This window comes from Filicampus tigris, chromosome 6 (genome assembly GCF_054856515.1).
Source record: "Filicampus tigris isolate MCC_2025a chromosome 6, RoL_Ftig_1.0, whole genome shotgun sequence".
NCBI classification, from domain to species: domain Eukaryota; kingdom Metazoa; phylum Chordata; class Actinopteri; order Syngnathiformes; family Syngnathidae; genus Filicampus; species Filicampus tigris.
Genome location: NC_141222.1, coordinates 18,215,304 through 18,238,601, shown reverse-complemented (window position 1 = coordinate 18,238,601; position 23,298 = coordinate 18,215,304). Strand labels below are relative to the sequence as shown.

The window sequence follows — 23,298 nt, the reverse complement described above, 5'->3', positions numbered from 1 at the left end:
TACAAGAGCTACCCTAGGTGGTTTGCACGCCTCCATGTATTTGAGAATTCGTTCTCCAAAGTCACTTTCATTAAGCAACATGACATTTTGGTCTCAAACACCCATGGCAGAACAGACACAGGGAGTCATCCATTTTGGTGTGAAGTAGCCATTTCCAAAGGTCCTTCAAAGGTGGACTTGTCCAAGAGAATTGCAGAAAAAAATGTTTTAAAAATGTCATCCCCTTCGCCAGTTACATCAAGCAACATGGTATTTGGTACACTCTAAAAACAGTTGGGTTAAAAATAACAGCATTTTGGGTCAAAAATGGACCGATTCACGACTTGGGTCAATTTGACTCAACTTTCTTGGCTGTTTTTGCAAAAAACAAACCCAAAAATGGGTAGTTTAAGTAGAAAACAACCCCCAAAAATGGGCTGTTTTGTACAAAACAATGCAAGAAAGTGGGTCAAATTGATCCAACTTGTGTATCGGTCCATTTTTGTTCCCAAATTGTGTTATATTCAACCCAACTGTTTTTAGACTGTGAGTGAGTCTATCATGAGTAGACCCACAAAAAAGCCTCAAGAGCCAATGCTCGAAAATACACCGGAAGTGTTCCATTTTTTTCAAGAAACCATTGAAGGGTAATTTTAGCCATTTTCGTCAAGATTTTGTATTGTCATATATTTTTCTGTATTGATCAGGTGAGATTCACAATGCGAGCCCGAATGCATTTGTGACGTTAATTACTGTTGACAGCAGAGGGCGGTATTGGCCAAAATGGTGGCCCTCAAAGATGGATGAGAACGGATGGATTCATCTGCTTCTTATCCCACGAATGTAATATTAATCACAATGCTGTGTTTAGAATAGTTGGGACGAGTGCATCGTATTGCAGTGAAAGAACACAATTCATCTTAAGTTTGATAAATCACATTGCACATTTTAAATGAATTGCATATACTCCAGCCAGAACACCCAAAATAAACTCTGTAGCAATTTAGGGCGTTTAGCAGATGCAATCCTGGTTGTGTCCTTTTTCTTTCACATCTTCCCAAAAAACTATTTAAAGCCAAAGTCCGTTCATTGTCATATATCAATGGAAAATACCGTTTGGGAATCCCTGGCGGATGATAGATAGATAGCTACAATGAAATCTAATCAAAGCAGATGAATAAGTGATACCAAGCCAATAGGAAGCATACAAAACTCTGCAGAGGCGTTTCATATTTTACCTCTTTTATTAGGTCACCAGGATGCATTGCTCTTTATTATTTTTCAAAAGGATCGTTGCGGTCCGATCGAACGTCTGCAGTGAAGAAGAATGAGTTTTTCTTTCTTTTCTTTTTTTTGGGGGGGGGTGCCTTTATTGATCCAAGTCTGAACGCACGGCTGCTTTATGTCCTCCAGGGTGCATTACTGCGTGGCTCTCTTGAAGACAATTTGTCCTCATCAGGCGTGCTAATGAATCTTCTTGCAGACCGAACGCCATCTTTGCGGCTTCAGTCTGTTAAATGTGTAATGCGCTCAGGGAGTCACAGTCAGCCTGTTTGCTTGGTTTATTTCAGTCTTCCCGCTTGGCTCAGGCATCGATTTCTTGTGTACTTTGCGTCTTTTTGCATCGTGACTGTAATTTTAATAACGCCAAGAGCTGACATATATGTATATGTGTATAGTATATATATATATATATATATATGTGTGTGTGTGTGTGTGTGTGTGTGTGTATATATATATATATATAATATATATATATATATATATATATAAGCACAGTATATATATACAGTGTATATATATATATATATATATATATATATATATATATATATATATATATATATATATATATATATATATGTATTATATGTATATATATATATACATGTATATATATATAGTGGGTACAGTTGGAACATTTTTTTGGGGGGGGGTTTGACAATTTAGCAATGACATTCTAGTATTTTAGTGCATCATAGTATAAAACATTGAGAACGTTTGACCATTTTTGTGTGTCATCCTCTGGTGGGTGTGTGCGCGCATTTTGAGTCACTTTCCATGGACACAACGGTGATTAAGTGAATCATCGCTTTTATTTATGGTCTTGTTTGTCTTTATCCCTCTTGTGGATGATGGGACAAAAAATAGCCTGCAGTGTAATGACGATCTTCTTTTTTTTCTTTTTTTTTTTTTTCACGCATTAAATAGTGGCCCCCCAGGTCAATTTAAGACCACTAAACCCTTTACACATCAGCAAGAAGAAAAACAGGTAGCAAGTGTAATTCTACCAGTTCTTAGAAATGAAGACGATTAACACTTCTGATGCAGTCCAAGCACGAATATAAATCCAAGCAACATTGATAGACTTATATTGCATGTTAATGGGCATAATGGATGTAACTCACACAGAATAACGTAATGTCCTTTACTTCTCACCCATACCGGCTGAACTACATTTACTGTTTCATGAGAAAGTAAGATTATATCTACGTTTGATGATTATTATTATTTTGAAAGGAAAGAATTTTAGCCGATAAAATCGGCCCGCCAATGAATCGGTCCGGCCCTCGTGTATACAATATACAGCATGACAAATAGATGACGGTTACATTGAGTCATGTCTGTAATTTGTACAACTAGAGAGCATCAAAGTCAAAAATGTGCTGCTGCCCAATACAAAAATAACCTGCTGCACGACACCCTTTTGGGAAACCTTCTCCTTTATCATGTGTGAGCTTGCTCATCCCCAGTCTTCCTCATCATCATCATCATCATCGTCGTCGTGCCTCCCATCCACACACACGTACACTCACACAGGGCGCCAGCTGGTCGCCTCCCCCGCCGACGTAGCGCCGCAGGGACGGTGTTGGAGCGCGCGCTCGGCTCTGAGGCGACGTTCTCACGGCCGCTGTTACATAAGTGAAGGCTTTGGCGTCACGTGACAAACACGCACCATAAGCGCGGCGCTCAGTCGCTGTGGACACCGAGACGAGGCAGCCATGTCATGCTGGAAAATCGAATAGCCTTGTTGATTTGAGATTAAAAGTGACTTTCCGTCATAATCGATCTTTTCCACAGTTTTTGGCATAAAATATTGTCGCAATGAGTCTGTGACCTGGTTCAAGTGCGGGAAAGGCTCCGGAGGAATTTGCGAAGATGAGCTGCAAGTGTAATTCTCGGCGCTGTGCCCCCGTGCAAGCGGACTGTACCCACACGCGGAAAAAAAATACAATGTAGAGTATCTGCACCCTAAATGTGCATCCTCTTCAAAATGGAATGAGCGCATGCCAACGCGCTACTGTTCATACTGTCGTTGAAACGAGAAGGCAATCAAAACCCAGACGAATGTAAACATGACTTGCAATCGACATTGGAAAGTGTTTGGCTCATTCAGCTCGTTAGAAGATGGCCCGAGCGTACAGTTGACTTTCCCCTCTGGTTGCCGATTGGATGCTGGGATGGATTAGCATCATCCGAAAAAAACGGACTGCCCGCCCACGTGTTGGCACTGGGCTTGGGGATTTACAAAGGACAAATGGATTTCTCTTGATTCTATGAAGTCGTAACCAGCAGACAAATAATGTTTGCTCTCGTCTGTCGTCGCTGTCTTCATTTTGGGACTAAGGGTCAGTGGTTCCAGTGGACGCTAATATGGTCGGGTGACTGGAAAATGGGAGATTTTGCTACTTGTTACACATACATCTAGTGTATTGCCTGACCAAAAACATATATAGTCCTAAATCACATTTTCCAAACGCTTTGAAAGATCTTAATCTTAGGATAAGGGGGAAAAAAAACATTGTTTTTAACCTGGATATAAAAGCATTTACAATTGGCTGACTTCACTTCTGTTGCGACCTTATTTCATTTGCGTGCAGCAAAACAGCTAAATGCTGACTCACCATGTTTGCTTTGAACTCTGGTCTCCACTAATTGAGCCGTGTCTGTAGACCTCATAGCACTATTGGCTTTAAATGGGTTTATATAGACATTCATTTGGCTTTCGTGGCCCATTTGGACTCTGTTGCTCACCAAAACAGCAGCACCGACGTGAAAACTCCACCATGTTCTGTGCATCTATGTTAACATTTAGGAACTATAGACATCCGATACTCATTTCACTTTTAGGACTGCAAGTAATTATTATGTTAATAATTCATTCATTTGTTGGTAATGTTTTTGATTAATCACTGAATCGTATTTTGGGGGGAAAAAAAATAATTTCCATCAATTTCTTTGGCAGTCGCAACTGACAGTGCAGCAAATGCAAAAACATAAATTATCATTCAGTTACTGTTTGGTCCGTAACAAGTCAGAAAATGGACAGAAATTGTTGATCATTGTTTTCCAAAGTCTTTCCAATGTCTTATTCCTTTAAACACAAAAATAATCAGTCAGCTTCATGAGAACTACCGAAATCGTAAAATATTTCCTGTTGAGGGGCTGAAATTGTTGAACAAGGTCTCAAAACAATTCATCGGTTATCAAAGTAGTTTTCAATTAATTTGCTAATTAATTAGTTGCCGATTAATTGTTGCACCTCTACTCCACTTGTGTTTGAAGGACTTCTCTCTTGATGGTATCTCGACTCAATTACTTCTCTGGCACCGTTGTCCAATCAGGGCCCCCATGCAGTGTGACAATTGGTTGGTTACTTTAGAAGGTGTTTTAAGATGGCTCCAAAGGTCTCCCTGTTTTCTCCCCGCAGTCACCTGTCCCTCGGAATAGCCTCGCTAATCACTCTTGTCGTTTTTAATCTGCCTTTTCCACACCATGTGTGTATTTAAAGACAGGAGGCCTCCGATTAGAGCTCTGAGCAGGAAGGGGAGGGTAGTAGTGGATGTGGGCAGGGCGAGTTGAGCGGTGTGCACACTCACATTGGGAGCCATGTGAGACACCCTGATGCTAAGATAGTTTGAGGATACTGGAGGAAAAAGGTTTCCGGATGGTCCAAAAAAAAAAAAAAAAAAAAAAGAAAGAAAGCAAAGGAGGAGGCATTAGGTGCTGGGACAAAAACTGAAGTTGGTCCTGAAATTTCTTCAAACTGTTGGTTCCCAAAACAAAAACAAAAAAAATCTTGGGTCAAAAATAGACTGACTCCCTAATTTTTGCACAAACAAAATGGATATATGTGCATATCGCTGGCGTCGGGCCAAGACCTTGTACCTCCAAAATCCGTCACTTTTCAAGAGAATGACAAGTTTGTTCAACCATTAGCATTGCATTGTGAAAGAGAGCAAGCCATTTTCAACACTTTAAATTGGTCAATAATGTGTAAAAATAACCCCCACGCATGTGGACTGACCAATACTCTTGATTTGGGAAAAAATATGAAATTCACCAAAATGTGACATATGAGGTTTTGGTCCGATGCCATCGATAGGAAAATTAAAACATCAAATCTAAAATTCAGAAATATCTTAAGAATAATTAACAAATGAGTCATGTTTTTGTACACATAAAAGGCTCATCTGCATTTTCACAGTCGTTAGATAATTTTGAATACTTAGCAAATATAACATTCATGTTGTCATAAATACCAAAGACAATTTAGAATATTCAAATCTAACATTTGTGTGTTCATAAATATAAAATGCAATTTAGTTTTAATGAATGGAAATGAAAGTTTTTATAAACAGCAAACACAATTTAGTCTTCAAAGACCCCAAAATACCCCATTTTTGTAAACGTTGAGGACAACTTGAACTTCTGTTAGCATTTCCGTCGCCAAACTTCACCTCAGGTGATTTTGAAATACTTCCTGTTTTCATTCTTCATCTTTCAAATTTGCGTCAATCAAGATAGTGTGCTGCCATCTAGTGGGCGACAGCGGAAGTACACCAAAAAGCAGAACAAAATACTGTTCTAAATACAGTATAAATATGGTACCCCAAACAAATTCATGAAAGCGGAACCGCAAATCCGGAACCCGCGACAGAAGGGTATACTTTTCAGCGAAAACACATAAAAAAACAACCGTTTAAGAAAAATCAGCAAAATAGCAGTGCCTTAACATTGATGGACTGTGAGAGAAAGCGGTAGTAGTGATGCAAGGACAGGAAGAACAGGCAAAATTCTAATCATCAGGCGAAATCGGCAAAATAGTTGGTTCCCGTTGTTGGCTTCCCTGGCATCATCAGATCGCGTGTCCTCGGGGTACTGACAGTTGTCTTTTGAGAGTGAGCGGGTGAACGGTAAATAGCGTTGGCTGATGATGCGGGTGATTCTGGGTGACAAAAGGCAGCAAGGTCGCCTGCTTGCCCGCAGCGCTTCCTCTCCACATTTAGACCGTTTAATCCCGTCTGATTGGGTACGCGTGGGTGCCAGGTGCAGAAGAGATGTGGCGCCTGGAGCTCTTCCCTCGCCGCGACTTAGCGTAGCAAAACTTTGTGAGGATGAAGTTGATGATGCCAACTTAAGCCGTTTAGTGAGCAAACAAATCTAAATGAATTACGTCAGTGATGTGTAAGGGGGAGGGGCGAGGGAGCAGCAGCCCCCAGGCATCCACCTGAGGGAGGGCATCCAAAACCACCCCGAATCGTAGGAAATTGTTCACTTCGTCCCACCCCCAATCTTGCCTCTTTAACAGCGTTGGAAATATCAAAGACAATTTAGCAGCAAATGTTTCCTAAAAAAAAAAAAAAAAATCAACACGTGTGATATTTGTGTTTGTAAACAACAAAGACATTTTTGATTGTGCAGTAAATCCACAGAGTTTTTCTAAATGTCAAAGACAAATTACAACAACAAATGCAACATTCGAGCATGTGTAAAACACCAAAGGTCAAGAATATTTACCAAAATAAACGTTTGTAATTTCCTACATGTGCACTTTAGCAATTTGAACAATTTCCCCCTGAACAATTTACAATATAACCTATATTCATAATTTTGAATATTAAACAAATTAGAGATGTAACGATTAATTGATTAATCGACAACTAATCAAATTATCGTTTAGAGACCTTGTTTAATTTAAAATGGTCCAAATCCTCCAAATTTCCGGCTCTCAACATGAAACATTCTTATAAGTCTGTTGTCATCCATTAAATCAGATTGATTGTATTTGTAAACATCTACTTTAAGAAATGATCAACATTTTTGGTGATTTTTTTTTTCTTTTATTTTTTATATATGTTACCGACCAAATCAATAACTGAATCATAGTTCATTTATCCACTGAAATAATGTCCTGTTTTGGAATAAAGCGGTGGAAATGTAAACATGTTTTTAATCCTATTTATTAATCGACAAACTAATCAACAGATTGATTATTAAAATAATCATGGGTTGCAGCACTACAGCAATTATGACCTACATTTTCATTAACATCAAAGACAATTGAAAATATTCAGCATGTCAAACATCCATGTATTTTTTTTTTTAATTAATCTTGTTTTTCTGAAAGTAATTCAATATCACTTAAATTTTTTTTTTTTATTATGTTTTTCAAAATTTCAAAAGTGCATAAGACAGGAATTTGTTTTAATGTTTAAATTGTTATCTGGTTTTAATGAAGAATAACAATGAAAATTGATTTTAGAAATTAATGGCTAAGACATCAACAGTTCTTTTGCTTATAAATTACTGATTGATTTTACGAAAAAATACTTTTGATCAATAAGAAAAATTAAAAAGCACACGACGAGTTTTTTTTTCGCCTTTCAATTACGAAGTTTCTTTTTTCAAAATGTATAATTTCTAGAAATAATGCAGATTTCAAAATAAAAGTAAACATGGAATAATTTTGCAATTACTGGTTCTTTTGTTTTATAATGTAATTTAGAAATAAAAATTTAGAATTAAAATCAAACAGCATATTACCGAACATTACTTTTCACTTTGGGGTTCTTTTATTGTTCAAAAAAGGAGGAATATTTTTAAAACAAGCATTTGAAGAACATAAAAACGCACAAAGGTTTGTTTTGTTTTTCAACCACCGCACTGTTAAAAGTGCATCTTGTACTTTTTGTACTTTTTAAAAGTACATCTTGTACTTTTTGGGGGCTGAAACGTAAGAATCTTAACTTAAATTTAAGTTGGAACAACTTTTAAATACAAAAATATTAATGGAAACAGTGTTCGCTAACACAACAAAGCAAGCAGGTTGTTTGCTCCAAAACACTTTGCTGAGTCATTTTAATTTCCATCATTAAGTTGTTCTTTAAAACTGTCAACTCTTATTTCATTGTTGAAAATGTGAGAGGGCCTTCACATTAGCAAAACGTAAAATATTTTGTAAAAATATAAAGTTTGTTGCCTTGAAATTTTGCCTTTTATTTACACATCCATTTTGTGTTGTACCACACGTATTCAATGAATATTTATCCATTTGAAAAGTCCTTTCTTGTTTGATTATATTGTGCTATAATGCATGTTTAAGACTTTTTTTTTTCCAAACACCCTTCCTAAAGCCCGTGTTGAGTCTCGATCACAATATCTTACTGATTACGAACACAAAGACGGCATAATTATCCTTATCTTTATTTGTCAGCCACAATTACACTCATTACACGTCTCAATCAAGCCTAATGTCTTGATGTCATCCTACTTTTCTCCCTTATCGTTAAATATGTCCAATATTTATGCAAATGTGTTACTCGGCAGCTTGAGTGGTGATTTACGAAGCAGGTATGTCCCTCGAGTCTTGCGTTTGCACAAAGAGGGGACGTCGCAATTATCGCGTGTACCTGACGAGCCCGGCGCGGGGCAGATAACGGTCTCCACGGCAACCAGCGCGGATGGAAGAAGTCGTAGTGTGTGTGTGTGTGTGTGTGTGTCTTTTGGTGAAATGACTCGTAGAGCACACAAATCCTCAGGAAGTCTTACGCTGCGTAAACTGCTGTCCCAGGCTTAACATTATAACCTCCCCATCCATCCATCTGTCACGTTCCAGTGACAACTGGAATAAGGTGGATCCCACAAACGTAGAAAGAGAGAACACAGACGCTTGATTTAAGAAAAATGTATTTACAATCATCATGACTACCGATAAAGTTCAACAGAAGTCGCTGGCGAAACACTGCCAGGGAAAAACACCAACAACAAAAGACGCTGGGCTAAAATGCGAGGAAAAAACGAGAAAATGCGAAATCACTTGTTAACCGCGGAACAAGGGAAAGAAGCCGATTAGAAATAAACCAAAACCCGTCAGCGTAAAACGAAACAAAACAGCTACACGCGAACAAAAACACGCCAATCAAACTCACCAAATATACAAGCTATGATTTCTAGAAAATTGTTTCACTTGAGGCAAGGAACGCCAGCAAGGACGAATAATCCGACGCGGTGGCAGTCCTTTGAAAGTCACTGATTGCTAACGGACCACAGGTGCGGCAAAGAAGGACACGCCCCCAGGTTCCCAGCCGAGGGAGACAGGCCAAAACATGACACCTGCACTCTGTCACAAATCACCTTCTTTCATCACACACACTCCAGGCACTTTATCAGGTACATTTCATGACATTCGATTCAAGAGATACGGTCGGAAATTGTGCTTTTACTAATTGATACCGCTCCGTTTTTTAAGGTATTATTTGAAAAATATGTTTCTTTTTGTGCTTCGCGGTCTAGAAGTGCAATGCATCACACTTTAAAGAATGTAATATACATTTTTCTGGATAACAAGCGTTTCTTTATTCACTCATGACAATGTTACCTGAAGTCTTTATGGCACCATCCGTCTCATTCAATCCTCTGAGGAAACTCTGTGTGTGTATTGGGGGGGGGGGGGGGTGTCCTCATTGTGTCAGATCACTGCCCCCTCCAGGCGACTGCCAACATCCAGCTCCGGTTTAGGAGGCAGGAATATGAATGATTGACAGTGAGACCTTTGTCTCTGTGTGTGTGTGTGTGTGTGATTCTGAGTGCGTGTGCGTGATCACGTCAGGAGGAAATTCACATTTCGTAACTCATCTCTCATAGCCTTAAATCATCTTTTTAGACAAGCTTGATTTTCTCCCCCACCTTTTGGCACCAACTGGAGAAAACTAATAATGTTGATTAATACTAATCATACGAATGTACTGTAATAAGGAGAAAAAAATGACATTGAATAGGTGTGTGTTCACAAAAGGTTCATTTGATATCATTACATTGGTACCACGACTTGCGAGTCATCCAACTTGTGAATTTTTTAAGATATGGGCCGTCACTCGGCGAGTGCTAAAATGCTGGCGGGGGAACTTGATGACAAGCAGCCCGTAATGAACGTTTCTTTAAAAAAAAGAGGATGTGTGCTTGCTTCAAGATGCTTATTGCCAGTCCAAGTTATAGTTCAAACAAAGACAATTACACGTATTTAACCAAACCACTTCACTTACGACCTGCACTAGCTTAATGCTAACACACAGTGCAAAATGCCATAGACTGGCTATCGAAAATAGCATTGATGCTTCAACACATGGTGACAGACAATGTACAAACATGAACACAAATTTTGGTGGTGTAGAATAATACAGTAGTATTATTAGTATATAGTATATATAGTACAATAGTAATAATACAGGGAAAATTAGCCAGTAAAAAATCTGACATTTCTTTTGACTTGTCGTTCAGCTGATGTTGTTTTAAAAAATAAACTTATGAAACAGGCCTGGATAAAAAAAAAAAAAAAAAAAATGATGGTAACCCTAAAAAAAGATAAAAATAAATAATTTGTCCATATGGACATGCTCAACAAAGGTTAGCATCACAGGTGTCTTAAAACGTATTCGGTTGGCCTATTTAAAGGGTGACAGGTAGTCACTGTGCTGTTTGGTGACATGGTGTGTACCACACTAAACATGGACCACAGCAAGCAAATAAAATTAGCGACTAGCATGTGAAAGGTAAAGGCTACAAGACCGTCGTCACACAACTCGATGTTCCCGTGACTGCGGCTGCAAATGTAAGCGTGTAACATCAAGGTGCATGTTGTATGTTTCTTTTGCAGAAAGTGAGTGAGAAAGTGGGCGGAGCTGAGGGAACCAAGCTCGATGAGGACTTCACTGAAATGGAAAAGGCGAGATAAAACGCTATCAATCATCACATCATTATTACATGTATAAAGAATGATTATCTCAATTTTATTGTGATTTTTTTTTTTTTACCTGTGCAGAAGGTGGACACAACCACCCGGGCAGTCATGGACATCATGACCAAGACGACAGAGTATCTGCAGCCCAACCCAGGTGACTTGGCCCACATTCTCTCATCTTATCTTTTTTAGCGTTAAGAGTTTCGTTTTCTTTATTGCATTTCTTTAAGAAAAATGATGAAAACTCAAATTCTTCACTGTTTAGTGTCAATTTCATTTTTGAATGACCTCTGGAAACGGTCAAAATCACCCCAAAGAGTTTCTTAAAAACTATAATGGCAGATTTCATTTTTGTGTCAGGCAAGGCCTCTTGAGACTTTTTTTGTGGGTCTACTCATGAAGAGGCGTCTGCCAAATCTCATGTTGCTAAGTGGAACTGGCTTCAGGGGTTGAATTTTCAAACGAAAAATCCTAACATAAATTCTTCACAGGAACACGTCTGCAACGGTAGATGATTTTTTTGAAATGACAGAAACTTAAAATGGTGCAGGTTTACCTCATCTGTCTGTCGAGCATATGTGGTTAAATTCCTGTTGAAATCCAACAAAATCTCAAAGACATGTTTATTTTGGAAGGACCCCTAAATGACCAAAATCATTGAAATTGACTCCAAAACAAACTGGCAGACTTCATGTGTCTTTTCAGGCTTGAGTTCTCAAGACTTTTTTTGTGGGTCCACTCACAATAGACCTGTCTACCAAATTTCATGTGACTAAGTAAAACTGCCTTCAGGTGCCGTATTTCCAAAGGAAAAGCCAAAGAAAGATGACTAAAATATTTGAAGGAGCCCTGGAAATGGCCCAAATCACTCAAAATGTCCACTTCAAACCAAAATGGCCGACGATGTGTCTTTTAAAGCATGGTCTCCTGCGATGTTTTTTTGTGGGTTCTACACATCATAGACATGCCCGCCCACCAAAATTCATTATGCTCAGTGAAACTGGCATAACATGACTTTGTCATGTACTGTCATGTCTTTTTTCGAGTATTTCTTCTTGAGATGTTATTGTGGGTCAACGCATGATCAACATAACTATCAAACTTCACATTGCCAAGTGAAACTGGCTTCTGAGGCTGGATTTTTAAAAAGATTCCGGGGGGTGTTACTGAGCCACTTTTTAGGAGTCGCTTTCGCCACTCTGAAATTTACAGCATCTTGTCACCAGGATAAACATGCCTTCAAAATTGCGTGGATGATTTATCTGTTTGTGCTCCGATTTTCAGACCCTCTTTTACACTAATGTTTGGTAAAATTAGAAAAATATATAAATAAGTTCCTGGGACTGAATGGCTGGACTGTGAAAAGACGAACAAATTCGTTTTTGGCAGTGAATGAGTTAATAATTAAAAGTTGAAAGCATAAAATTGATGTGTGTGTGTGTGTGTGTGTTTTTTTGTAGCCACCAGAGCCAAGATGAGCATGATGAACTCCATGTCTCGCATGCGTGGTCAGGAGAAGGGACCCGGATACACGCAGACAGAAGCCATACTGGGAGAGTCCATGCAGCGCTTCGGTCGCGAGCTCGGCGAGGAGTCCAATTTCGGTGAGTGGCTGACAGCCTTTCTTCACGACGGTGTTCAAAATTTGTACTATGTACGCCTAGTGTGAAGTGCAACCATCAATTTGTTATGTATATTTGATCATATAAAGGATAATGCTTTTACCGTATATATGGTGTTCATCGTTATAATGACCCTCCGAGGGGAACCATAACTATGATGTGGCCCTTGACAAAAATAGGCCAATATAAATAGGCCAGCTTAATAGGCCAATTTGCTAATATCAAACCGCCAATGTGTACTGTCTGTATTAAACGGTTCATATGCAAACATTTTTGAAAGTTAAAGTTACTGAGCTGCTGTAGTTCCGTCCCACTTGACGTTCGGGTCGCTTTGTGTTCCTCAGGCCTGGCTCTGATCGACGCCGGGGAGAGCATGCGTGAGCTGGCGGAAGTTAAAGACGCCCTGGACATGGAAGTCAAGCAGAACTTCATCGACCCGCTGCAGAACCTTCACGAGAAAGACCTGAAGGAGATCCAGGTTGATTTCTTCGGAACCGGTCCAAAAGGACGACGTTGACGACTGCGGTACGTGAGGCTGAACGGATTTGTCTGGTGTCTCGCAGCATCACCTGAAGAAGATGGAGGGCCGGCGTCTGGATTTCGACTACAAGAAGAAACGCCAGGGCAAAGTGACGGACGACGAGCTCAAGCAAGCGCTGGAGAAGTTCGACGAATCCAAGGACATCGCCGAGCTCAGCATGTTCAACCTGCTCGAGAGCGACGTAAGCGCGAACCGGAAAAAGTTTGGTGACTTTGTGACCAGCACTCAGTCATTGTAAAAATGTTGCAGAACGTTGACGCGCTGAGGTCTTACTTAGAAGTGGCCAAACATCTGCTCATAAACTAGTACTTCCTTAAAATGTGTTTCCTTTATGTTAGATCATTTCCTTGCATTGGATGTTTGTGATTTTGGCATTTCCCGCATTTTGCTCTGCTAACGACAGTGTGTGCGATAAGTGGTCAAATGATACTTAATCGAAAAATACACTTTGGAAATAGTAGTTTGGGTGTCATAAATTGGCGAAAAACTTTTTGCGTCGGCAGATCGAGCAGGTGAGCCAGCTGGCGGCGTTGGTCCACGCTCAGGTGGAATATCACAGCCGGGCGGCCGAGATCCTCACGCAGCTGTGCGGCAAGATCGACGAACGGTCAGTTTCCTCAACGTCCACTCGATGCTCTGCGAAAGCTAAAATATAACCCAGATTATATCGCGTTAGCCTAATTGCATGATTGACTGGGTCGTTTTTCACTTACTGTCACAAGAGCAGTAAGGAATAGCTAAAAATGGGATTTTTCTTTGTCAAGATTTTCAGTCATTCGGGTCATGCTAATCGGAAAAGTTGAATCAAGGCATTTCTTATTCGATGAATTTGTTGTGGTTTTCCTTGTTTACAGAAAACATTCAAATTTGACTTGGGCAACTACGCTATTAGGCTAACGAATGAAAGGCAAAATATGCTTGTTCTCTCTCTGCCAAGATATTTCTTCTTACCAGACATTCACTTTTGTTATCATAATTTATCGAAAGTAGTTAAGTTTAAGAGCAAGTTAAGTTTAAAAGAAGTATCACAATGTTTTCGGTGTAGGTGGTATAAATACAGAAGTTTGAAGCTAATAGGATTGTTCAGGCTAGCTAGGTTTACCTGTTTGGAAAAAAAACGTTCAAATTCTTATGTTCTTTATTCAGAAAATGTTTCTTAGATTAGGTAAACACAAATCTTCACTTTGAGTCCACTTTCTTAATGCTAATGCTAACACATAATGGGGAATGCATAGATGACCCTTTAAGCATCTGATATTTGATAAATAATAGTTCTCACAGTCATAGATTCTTTATCCCCTGCGAGGAGCTGAGATACCTATACTGTACAGACATCCATGTACGTTGTGTCCGTCCAATTGCAAACCAGCCAAATAGCCAGAGTGGGTTAACTCCCACTTGCTAAATAGTGGGCCCACAGTCCCAAACTTCTCATGATTAAAAACGGTCTTTTATTATTATAAAAAAGTCCAAACAAATAAGAAATACCATAATTCTTCAGTTGTAGGTAGTATAAAGAGCCCTCGTCTATTAGCAGGAAAAATTGCTGAGATTAAATAATATATTTCTCTTTTCATTACTTTTTTGACATGTTTATGGAAGCCCAGTTTGTGCAGTGTTGTCGCTCTGCTTCCATTTGTTTTTGGGCCTTGTGACCAGCCGTGTTTGTGTCGTTGGCTGTGCAGGATAAAGGATTGTTCCCACAAGCCCCGGAAAGAGTACGTCCCCAAGCCTCGCACCACTCTGGACTTCTCCTCCATCAGCGAGAACCACAACGGAGGCATTCACAGCGCTCGTTCTCCGGGTGAGTGCGGACCTCAAAAAACGGGCAAAAAAAAAAAACGTGTCCAGAAACATATCCAAGAATAGACATGAATGTTCCATTTGGAAAAGACTTTTTCTGGACACGTTTTGGTATCACTTTACAGGTACTCCTGTTTATAAATAGGTTATTGACAAGGTTATTAACGCTTAATAAAGCCTTAATAAACTATTGTGAGGCGACTCACCAACTAAATAGTGATCTCATTTGTAATTGCAAAGTGTGTAGTGCTTCATGTATAACTGTGTATTGAGAATTTTAGAAAGCGTTATTTACACTATTATTACCCTATTTCTGCACATTCAGTAAGACATCACTTGTTATTATTAACTGGTTATTAATACATTCCACTTGCCAAATAATGAGCTCACAATTATTACTGTAAACAGTCATGTATAATTTATTATTGTATATTATTTAGTTGTTTATTAAGGCATTATTACGCTGTTATTAACCTGTTTATAAGCCATTTATAAGGCCTCCCTTATTTTAAAGCAGCACCCACATTCTAAGTGTGTGTTAATTTCTTTTTGCTCAATGTTTTTCTGTTCTGCTGTCAATTCTCAAATATGAGCTACTTAAAAAAAAAATCACATGGCTTATTAGCTTGTAGTTACAGTTTGGGAGTTCACAGCAACACTTTCAGGTCATCTCCACACAAACATAACGAGGAAGTTTGAAAACAACAAACAATTGCAATTGTATTATTGTTTTTTTTTTTACTGTTATTATAACAAAAGGTAATATTGCGTGTGTGTATATGCAGTATATATGTAATATATGTGTATATATATATATATATATATATATATATATATAGATATATACATTGTACACTAAATGTACACGTGTGTGTTTGTTGTTTTTAAATCAAAATAAATTCATGTTTAATCAACTTAATTTAAAATAACAGTACTGTATATGTTATTTACTTATTTGATGCCAACTATCAACAACTGCAATTGTGTTTTGTTCTTTTTTTAAAGTAATAACATAATTAACATTTTAGAATGTAAAATCTATATGTGATTCATATATTATTAATATACATCCATAATATATATGATATAAAACATATCAAATAGAAACAGTTATAATAATAATTAATGAATCCAAATCACATTGGCTCACCTTAATTTGTTTCTGTTCAACCTCAAAGAAAATGAAGTTATTGGCAACCACTGCTATCAAACATGAACAAATGAAATGGAAAATGATCTCAAATGTATATATATAATGTACACAAAAAGAATGCTAAATCATGAATTGAAATTGTATTTTTGGTCAACATATTTTTCATAACTGTGTGTGTCTTCACTTGTCTTCAAATTTGACCTTTAGCCAAATGCAACTCTTTTTTAATGGATATGCAAAACTTATGATATTAGTAAAAATATAAATTCCACACACCAAATACACGTCTAAAAAAATGAAAGCTAATGTTGGATCAACGTAATGTTTTTGTCTCGAAGTAACAAAACACAGCTGCGGTTGACAAATATTTCCCGTTAAGTGATTTTGTGTGGAAATAACCTCACGATGCACTTTGCTAATTTTCTCACATTTTTTTTCCCAGCTCCTTTTTCACCGTTTTCACTTCCCTCGCAAATAAACCCAACTGTGTCGCTCTTCTCTCTTTTTTTCCCCCCCTCCCTTTACGCGTTGTGTTGACTCGTGCAGGGGCGAGGTCACCAGGTGAGCCTTCCTAGGTCACACGTGCCGTCCGTCCGTCCATCCGTCCGTCCGTCCACTTGCCGCTTTCACTTGACCTCCGTGCTCATCCGCTCCAACTGACTTGCTGTCTTTTGCCTCCCCCTTTCCCTCTCTATGGCCCGGCCGCTCACGCCGCCGCTTCCCGTTTGCAGCCAGGTCTCCAGGTGAGACAAAGCAGAAGGTTCCGCATCATCTCCTCCATCGTTGCCTCACCGTTTTGTGTTTCCAAGAGCCGGCGCAAGGCCGCGTTTGCTCTTTTTGCTCATTGACGTTCTTTCTTTCCACCCATCCCTCCATCCATCTACAATTGCTTGTGCTGTAATACTTTTTGGGGGTCTCACCTGTTTTCTCCTTTCCCCTTCACAGCAAGATCTCCAGGTGAGCACGAGAGACTCGCAGGACTCTTTACTCCTCTGTTAATGTTTTCGTTTGAACGCAGTGGAGGTTCCTCTTTGTCCGCAGTGCAGCCTCGTCTACACTGATTTTTTATTTTTTATTTATTTTTTTATGCTTGTCTGTCTAACCCGTTTGTTCCTCCCTTGTTTCTTATTTAACATTTTGTTTGTTAGTCAAAGTTTGACATTCAGGTAAACACAAAAGGAGCCTCTGTAGTAAAAGTCACAAAAAAAGTAAATATTTGAAAATGTGTCAATCTTTTTTTATTATTTGGAGGGTTTTTTTGTCATAATTATTTTTGTAAATCTTTTAATAATTTTATTTTATGTTTTTTCTGTGAGTGTTTAAAAAATGTTTTTTTGTAGTAAAAATTTTATTCTTTGAACATTGTCATTAAAAATATTTTATTTGAATTTCAAAATAAAGACATATTGTTATTTTCAACGTAACGATTCTGAATTAACTTGATATTCATTTCATTCTTTTAAATTGTTACATTACAAAGACTCTTTATTTCATTTTTGTCTTTGATCAATTTCTACTTTATTGTTTCAAAAATGTATTTCAGTTTTTTTTTAAATTTTGTATATTACTCAGTTTTCTGTTTTATTTATTTCCTATCCATTCCTTCTTGTAAGTCTGTTGTATTACACTTTTATCTATTTTGATTTTCCTTCATTAATTTGTTAACTGTGCTACAGGTTAGCTTAGCGTAGTAGGGGCTCCGCTTTTGATGACCAAAATGTCAAACCGCACCTTTCCTGAATCACCATGTGTCGAATTGCAATAGTGCGAGTCTTCTTACTAACGTTTTCATTCTTTGTCTTTATCTTTGGCGTTGCGGCACATCCTGTCCCCTCTCTTCTTGCCTTCAGCTCGGTCACCAGGTGAGCTCCACTGGTCAATCCAGCTACTTCCTTTTTTTTTTTAATACACGCTGTAAAATTCTTGCTTGTTTTTCTAACCTACTCGCTGGGTTGATGTGGATTTTTGAGCAGGTTGGATTACTTTTACCCAACGTTGGGTTAATTTTCTATCTTATACTGGGCAGTTTTTGTTGGATCAAAATCTTGATTCAACGTGCTGAATCACATCCCGACCCAATGCGCTGCATTCTAAAACCAGTCAGGTCAAAAATAACCCAATTTGAGTTTCAAAAAAAAATAAATACAAATACCCAATACTTGGGTCAATTTGCAATTTGACCCAACTTTATAAAACTTTGATTTTTGGGTTTGTTGTACAACCACAATATTTTGGCTTGTTTTGCACAAAACAGAAAGTTGCCCCAAGTAGTGGATTAGTCCATTTTCGACCCAACTTTTTTTAGGGTGTGGGGATAAATAAGCCAGCATGAGCTCAGTCCCTTTCGGACCCTGCGTTTCTTGGTTAGCGATTGCCCTCAATTTGGGGTAGTTTTGACCCCAAATTGGGTAGTAGTTTTGAAATTGTATTTCCTCCAGCCCCCATGGACCAGCCGTGCTGCCGCGCCCTCTACGACTTCGACCCGGAGAACGAAGGCGAGCTGGGCTTCAAGGAGGGCGACATCATCACCCTCACCAACAAGATCGACGAGAACTGGTACGAGGGGATGCTGCACGGCAACTCGGGCTTCTTCCCCATCAACTACGTGGACATCCTGGTGCCCCTGCCGCACTAGAGCGCCACCTGCCGCCCGTCGCTGTAATGCAGTAATGGCCACATAAGAATTCAACATATAAAGCATCTCTTCCCCGAAACAACCTCGTATTCCCGATTGAACCCAACTTAGGGAGCCCAACCTGCTGTATGCAACAATAAAGCACCGAAGCAGCCAGCGTATAGTTTCAACTCTGCATCTGTGTGGTAGTTACCCCGCCCGCCAGCCCAAGCCCCTCCCCCTCCCCATATCATACACCTCCACTCCATCATCTCATTTTATGTCCGTCGCTGTAACTTTGTGAACGTCCGCTGCGGTAGATAGAATTTTCTCTGGAAAAAAAAAAACATTGCGTGTATCATATTTGTTCGCGATCAAAAGAAAGTGTTTTTCACCTATTCGGCATCCCTCATCGCTTTTTTTTCCAAAATATTTTCGGCACGCTGTGTTCATGACGTTGGGTTTGCGATCCCTTTGTTTGCGTTTTTACGTTTGTAACTATTCATGGTTTGGGACTGCAGTTGTTTTAGCATGTTGTTTAAATTGGGGTCGGATACCAAAATTAGTAAACAAAAAGTTTACGATCACTCATTTTTTTTCAGTACTTTTATTTTTGCATGTGGGAGGGGGGAGGGGCGGGGGGAACAGTATCTATGTGTGTGAAATTCCACGTCCGAGCCAGTGATTAGTGAAGCGATCACTTGATTTTTCTGAAAGATGCAAGTTGTAATGTAATATGAGAAAATGTCGTGTTCGCTCCGTACCAAGTAAAACTTTTTTCTACTTTAAAAGAAATTTGATCTTGTTTAAAAAAAAAAATCACATATATGACGTTTGTTAAATAGCTAGTGTTTTTCTCCTTTAAAAAATACATGCTACATCCGCTTCTTCGTTGTTTTACAAAATATTTGAAAGGGGCGGTTGTCTCGACACGAAAACAAAAACTCAACGTTGGATTTTTTTTTTAGTCTCCAGCTTATTTGGTGTTTTTATTTTTGCGTTTGTGAGCGGGATTCCAAAGTATATCCCATGAGTGACTGACATTCCACAGTTAGTGAAGTGACGAAAATACTTTTTTTTTTGGCACGGGGCTGGGGGATTCCGAAGTGTCGCATTGCGTGTGACATTACACGTCCGAGCCAGTGATTAATGATGATGTGATTTTACAAAATGTTGTGACGTAACGTAAGAGAAACCTATTTGTATCCGCACGTGTGACGTCCCACGTCCGAGCCGGTGATTAGTGAAGTGAAGACGTGATTATACGAAAAACATAAGCTGTGATGTAACCCAAGAAAACTACGGTGTGAAACATACGTCGCAACAATATCTTTTCTGTCGGATTCTATGAAAAATAATCACCTACATAATATTTGTTAGAGACGTAAGATTTAAGTGTTTTTTGTTTGTAATGACACATCCAACATCTTTCGTCATTGTTTTTTTTTTCAGTATTTTCAACGTAATATAAGGCTCACAAAGCCAAAGTTATCGTGTATTTATATTTGATTTTGGGGAGGCGAGTATGTGACGTTCCACGTCGGAGCCACAAAAAATTGTGACGTGGTTTTATCTGAAATGTCAGTTTTGACATAACGTAAGAAAATCGTAGTACAAAATATCTGTTTAGTTTTCCGCTTTTTTTATTTATTTTTTTTATTGGTATGAGATTTTCTCTCACATTGTAAAAAATCAGATAGTCATGTCATGTTAGTTAGAGGCAGGAGATCAAAACAACTGTTTTCCTTTTGTAACAATGCATCCAACATGACTTAAATATTGTTGACGTGTAAAACGGGATTCACATACCAAAGTTATCCGAACTTTTTTTCCTGCGTACGTGTGAGGATTCCGAAGTGTACCCGCGAGTGTGTGACATTCCACATTCGAGCCAGTGGTCAGTTGAAGTGTTGACATGGTTTTACGAAGAAAAAAAAAAGCACGAAAACTACAGTGCATACGCTCTATGTGAGCATTTTTTTTTTCAATGTCAAAACTGCAATTTGTGTGCAAAAAAAATTGATGTCATGTGATATAACCTAACATGTAGAACTTTACAGCTTTCTTTTTTTAACTGAATGTTTCGTTTGTCTCGCTGCATCCTCACTATAGTCCGGTAAGAATTTTCTTGTAGATTAGCCAGTCGGAGAAACCAGATTGAGACATTTTTGTTTTGTTTTTTTTGTCTCGCTGGATTAACGATTGTGAGATATTAACCCTTTGGGATCCATTAATGTCATCTTCGTAGATCGTGTAATAGACGTAAAGGCGTAGGTCAAACATTCCCAATTTCCCATTAAGGACTTAATGCCTTTGAAAACCTGTTTGATGGGAATATTTGTGATGTGGTTGGCATGGTTACCATAATAACAAGCGCTAAAAGCGAGAAGCGGTGCAATAATTGGTTTTTGAAAACAAAATAGAAAACACTAGAGTCAAGCGGCAAAAGAACACGGGTTATATTTTTACTTGCACTGCAGACATTAGAGGCAAACTGTTTTTTCTTTTTTTTTTTATTGCGTTTTGGAAGGATTGTTTTGGTTTAAAAAAAACTGTCACAAATTGTGGTTATGTTAAGTCGCTGTGCTTTGAAAAACACTTCTGTCCATTTTTTTTCATTTTTCAAATTTTTTTACATGAACCGAAACGTGGCTCATGGGTGGGCCTGGAAAAATTAGGGTGGGTCTGAACATTTCTCTCACTGAGCACAATCCTCCTTTCTCGACATATCATATATTTAAGTAAAATGACAAACTGAATAATATGAAGTTCAGATCTTCCTTAGACAACCACAATTTTGCCATTCTTAACATTCAATAAAATAAAAAACACAACAAAACACAAATTCAAAAAAAAATTCTAAAAAAATTTAAAAGTGTATATTTTTTCATGAATGTCACTGGGTGGGCAATCTGTCATGGCTCCGCCCCTGGAATGGGGTTTCCACGTTACAGACATCCCATTAACGTGAATTTTTTTTTTTTTTTGAATTACAAAATTGGACATATGTGTTTTTCACAGGACAGCGACGATATCCAGTGTTGCATATGTATAGTTGTATTAATTTATAAACTTTATGGGCCACCTACCGCATTTGAAATTACAGCAGAGTTGACATGTGCTAGCCAGAAGCTGAGCAGCACTGTTTGGTCACAGAGTAGATGTGTGGATAGGGTGGGAACTTGCAATGCCATACTGAAAAATCTGAATATAAATACATAAATACTTTTATGGAAAAGATTGTGTTTTCATAAATGTCTTTCTTTGTTGTGAATGTAATCGGACGCTGACAGTGGATTAATTTGCGTATAACCTGCACATGCACCGAGAAATCTAAATCTAAAATATTCCCGCGTTCTTGGTCTCGCCATTTAGATTGGATGCGCCAACATTTCGGTAACATCTCGTGAGACTTCTGTAATAAATGTGTCATAAGCGTGTAATTACGCCTGATGCTTAGTGGATAGCGATTGGACAAAGGTGGTCTACCGGGAGCCAATCCAATAAGTCGAAAATTAAAGTACGTACAATAAGAAAAAACATTGGTTAGGCTTCTGCGAGAGCCGCGGTACAGACGCTTCTCACCACGCCCTCGAGCTGGATTCCGATAGGTCCACTCATTTTGGGGGATTGTGGCGTTCAAGTGTTTGTTTTGCGCCTCCGTTCTTTTTTCTCGTCAAAAGTCAAAACGGAAGCACAACTTCCAACTGTCAGGACACTTTGCTGGCTATTCACAAAAGTCATATTTATTTTTTCTTTTGACTAAGGGTTATAGTCCCGCTTTTTCTCTTTGACTTAAAAAAAATATATATGATGTGTATATTTGCCCTCAATGAGGACTGTACAGCTATTTGTGTGTTATATTTGTGTGCGCGTGTGTGTGTGTGTGTGTGTAGTCGCTCACCCACAGTAACGTAATCTTATTTTTGTAACCATGACAAAGTACTGACATGATTACCTAGATGTAAATATATACAGTATACACGATAATGTAAGACAGGAGGAAGGAGCGATTCTCTGTGCTGCACATGATTGTTTTTTTTTGTTTTTGTTTTCTCTGTTTTGGTTCATTCTTGCACTTTGGATTTGAAGAGCGTATGCTTGATGTAAAGACAACAACAATGTGATAAGTCAGTGTCCTTTATTCCAATAAACAGAGAGATATGCTAGTTTGTGGTATACTGACTTGGTGTTTGTGGACATCTGCGCACTCGGGCAAGGACGAAATGTAGCAATTCAGTATTCTGCTATTTATAATGCTTGGCTTCTTGTATTAAATCTTACAAAATTATCATTTGGACAGGCCAAGAACAGGCTGAAATGTGAAGGAAAAATACACAATGGAAGGCGGGGTGGGGGGTGGGGTTGAGGGTTTGTTTAGTCATGCTCTGCTTATCACAGCATGTACACACGATCTTTACCCACCCCCCACCCCCCAAAACACACAAACACACACACACACACGCATCGAGTGAAAGTTTGAACACTTTGGGCGTTTCCTGTCCTGTTACCCGACATTGAAAAACATTTCCCACTTTGTCCTCCGAGTCACGACACAAGAGAAAG

General features: G+C 38.7%; 1 protein-coding gene across 1 annotated transcript in view; it reads left to right on the top strand.

Moving 5' to 3' along the window:
• sh3gl2a (SH3 domain containing GRB2 like 2a, endophilin A1) overlaps nucleotides 1–22,901 on the top strand; it is a 34,499-nt gene extending 11,598 nt beyond the window's left edge. Inside the window, exons 2-13 of the mRNA XM_086033444.1 lie at nucleotides 10,916–10,984; nucleotides 11,081–11,153; nucleotides 12,460–12,603; nucleotides 12,966–13,099; nucleotides 13,185–13,343; nucleotides 13,666–13,769; nucleotides 14,848–14,966; nucleotides 16,665–16,679; nucleotides 16,850–16,861; nucleotides 17,064–17,075; nucleotides 17,969–17,980; nucleotides 18,557–22,901. Coding sequence (XP_085889570.1) covers nucleotides 10,916–10,984; nucleotides 11,081–11,153; nucleotides 12,460–12,603; nucleotides 12,966–13,099; nucleotides 13,185–13,343; nucleotides 13,666–13,769; nucleotides 14,848–14,966; nucleotides 16,665–16,679; nucleotides 16,850–16,861; nucleotides 17,064–17,075; nucleotides 17,969–17,980; nucleotides 18,557–18,753 — 1,050 coding nt within the window. The 3' untranslated portion in view covers nucleotides 18,754–22,901. The remainder of the gene's footprint in view (nucleotides 1–10,915; nucleotides 10,985–11,080; nucleotides 11,154–12,459; nucleotides 12,604–12,965; nucleotides 13,100–13,184; nucleotides 13,344–13,665; nucleotides 13,770–14,847; nucleotides 14,967–16,664; nucleotides 16,680–16,849; nucleotides 16,862–17,063; nucleotides 17,076–17,968; nucleotides 17,981–18,556) is intronic.
• The last annotated feature ends 397 nt before the right edge of the window (nucleotides 22,902–23,298 follow it).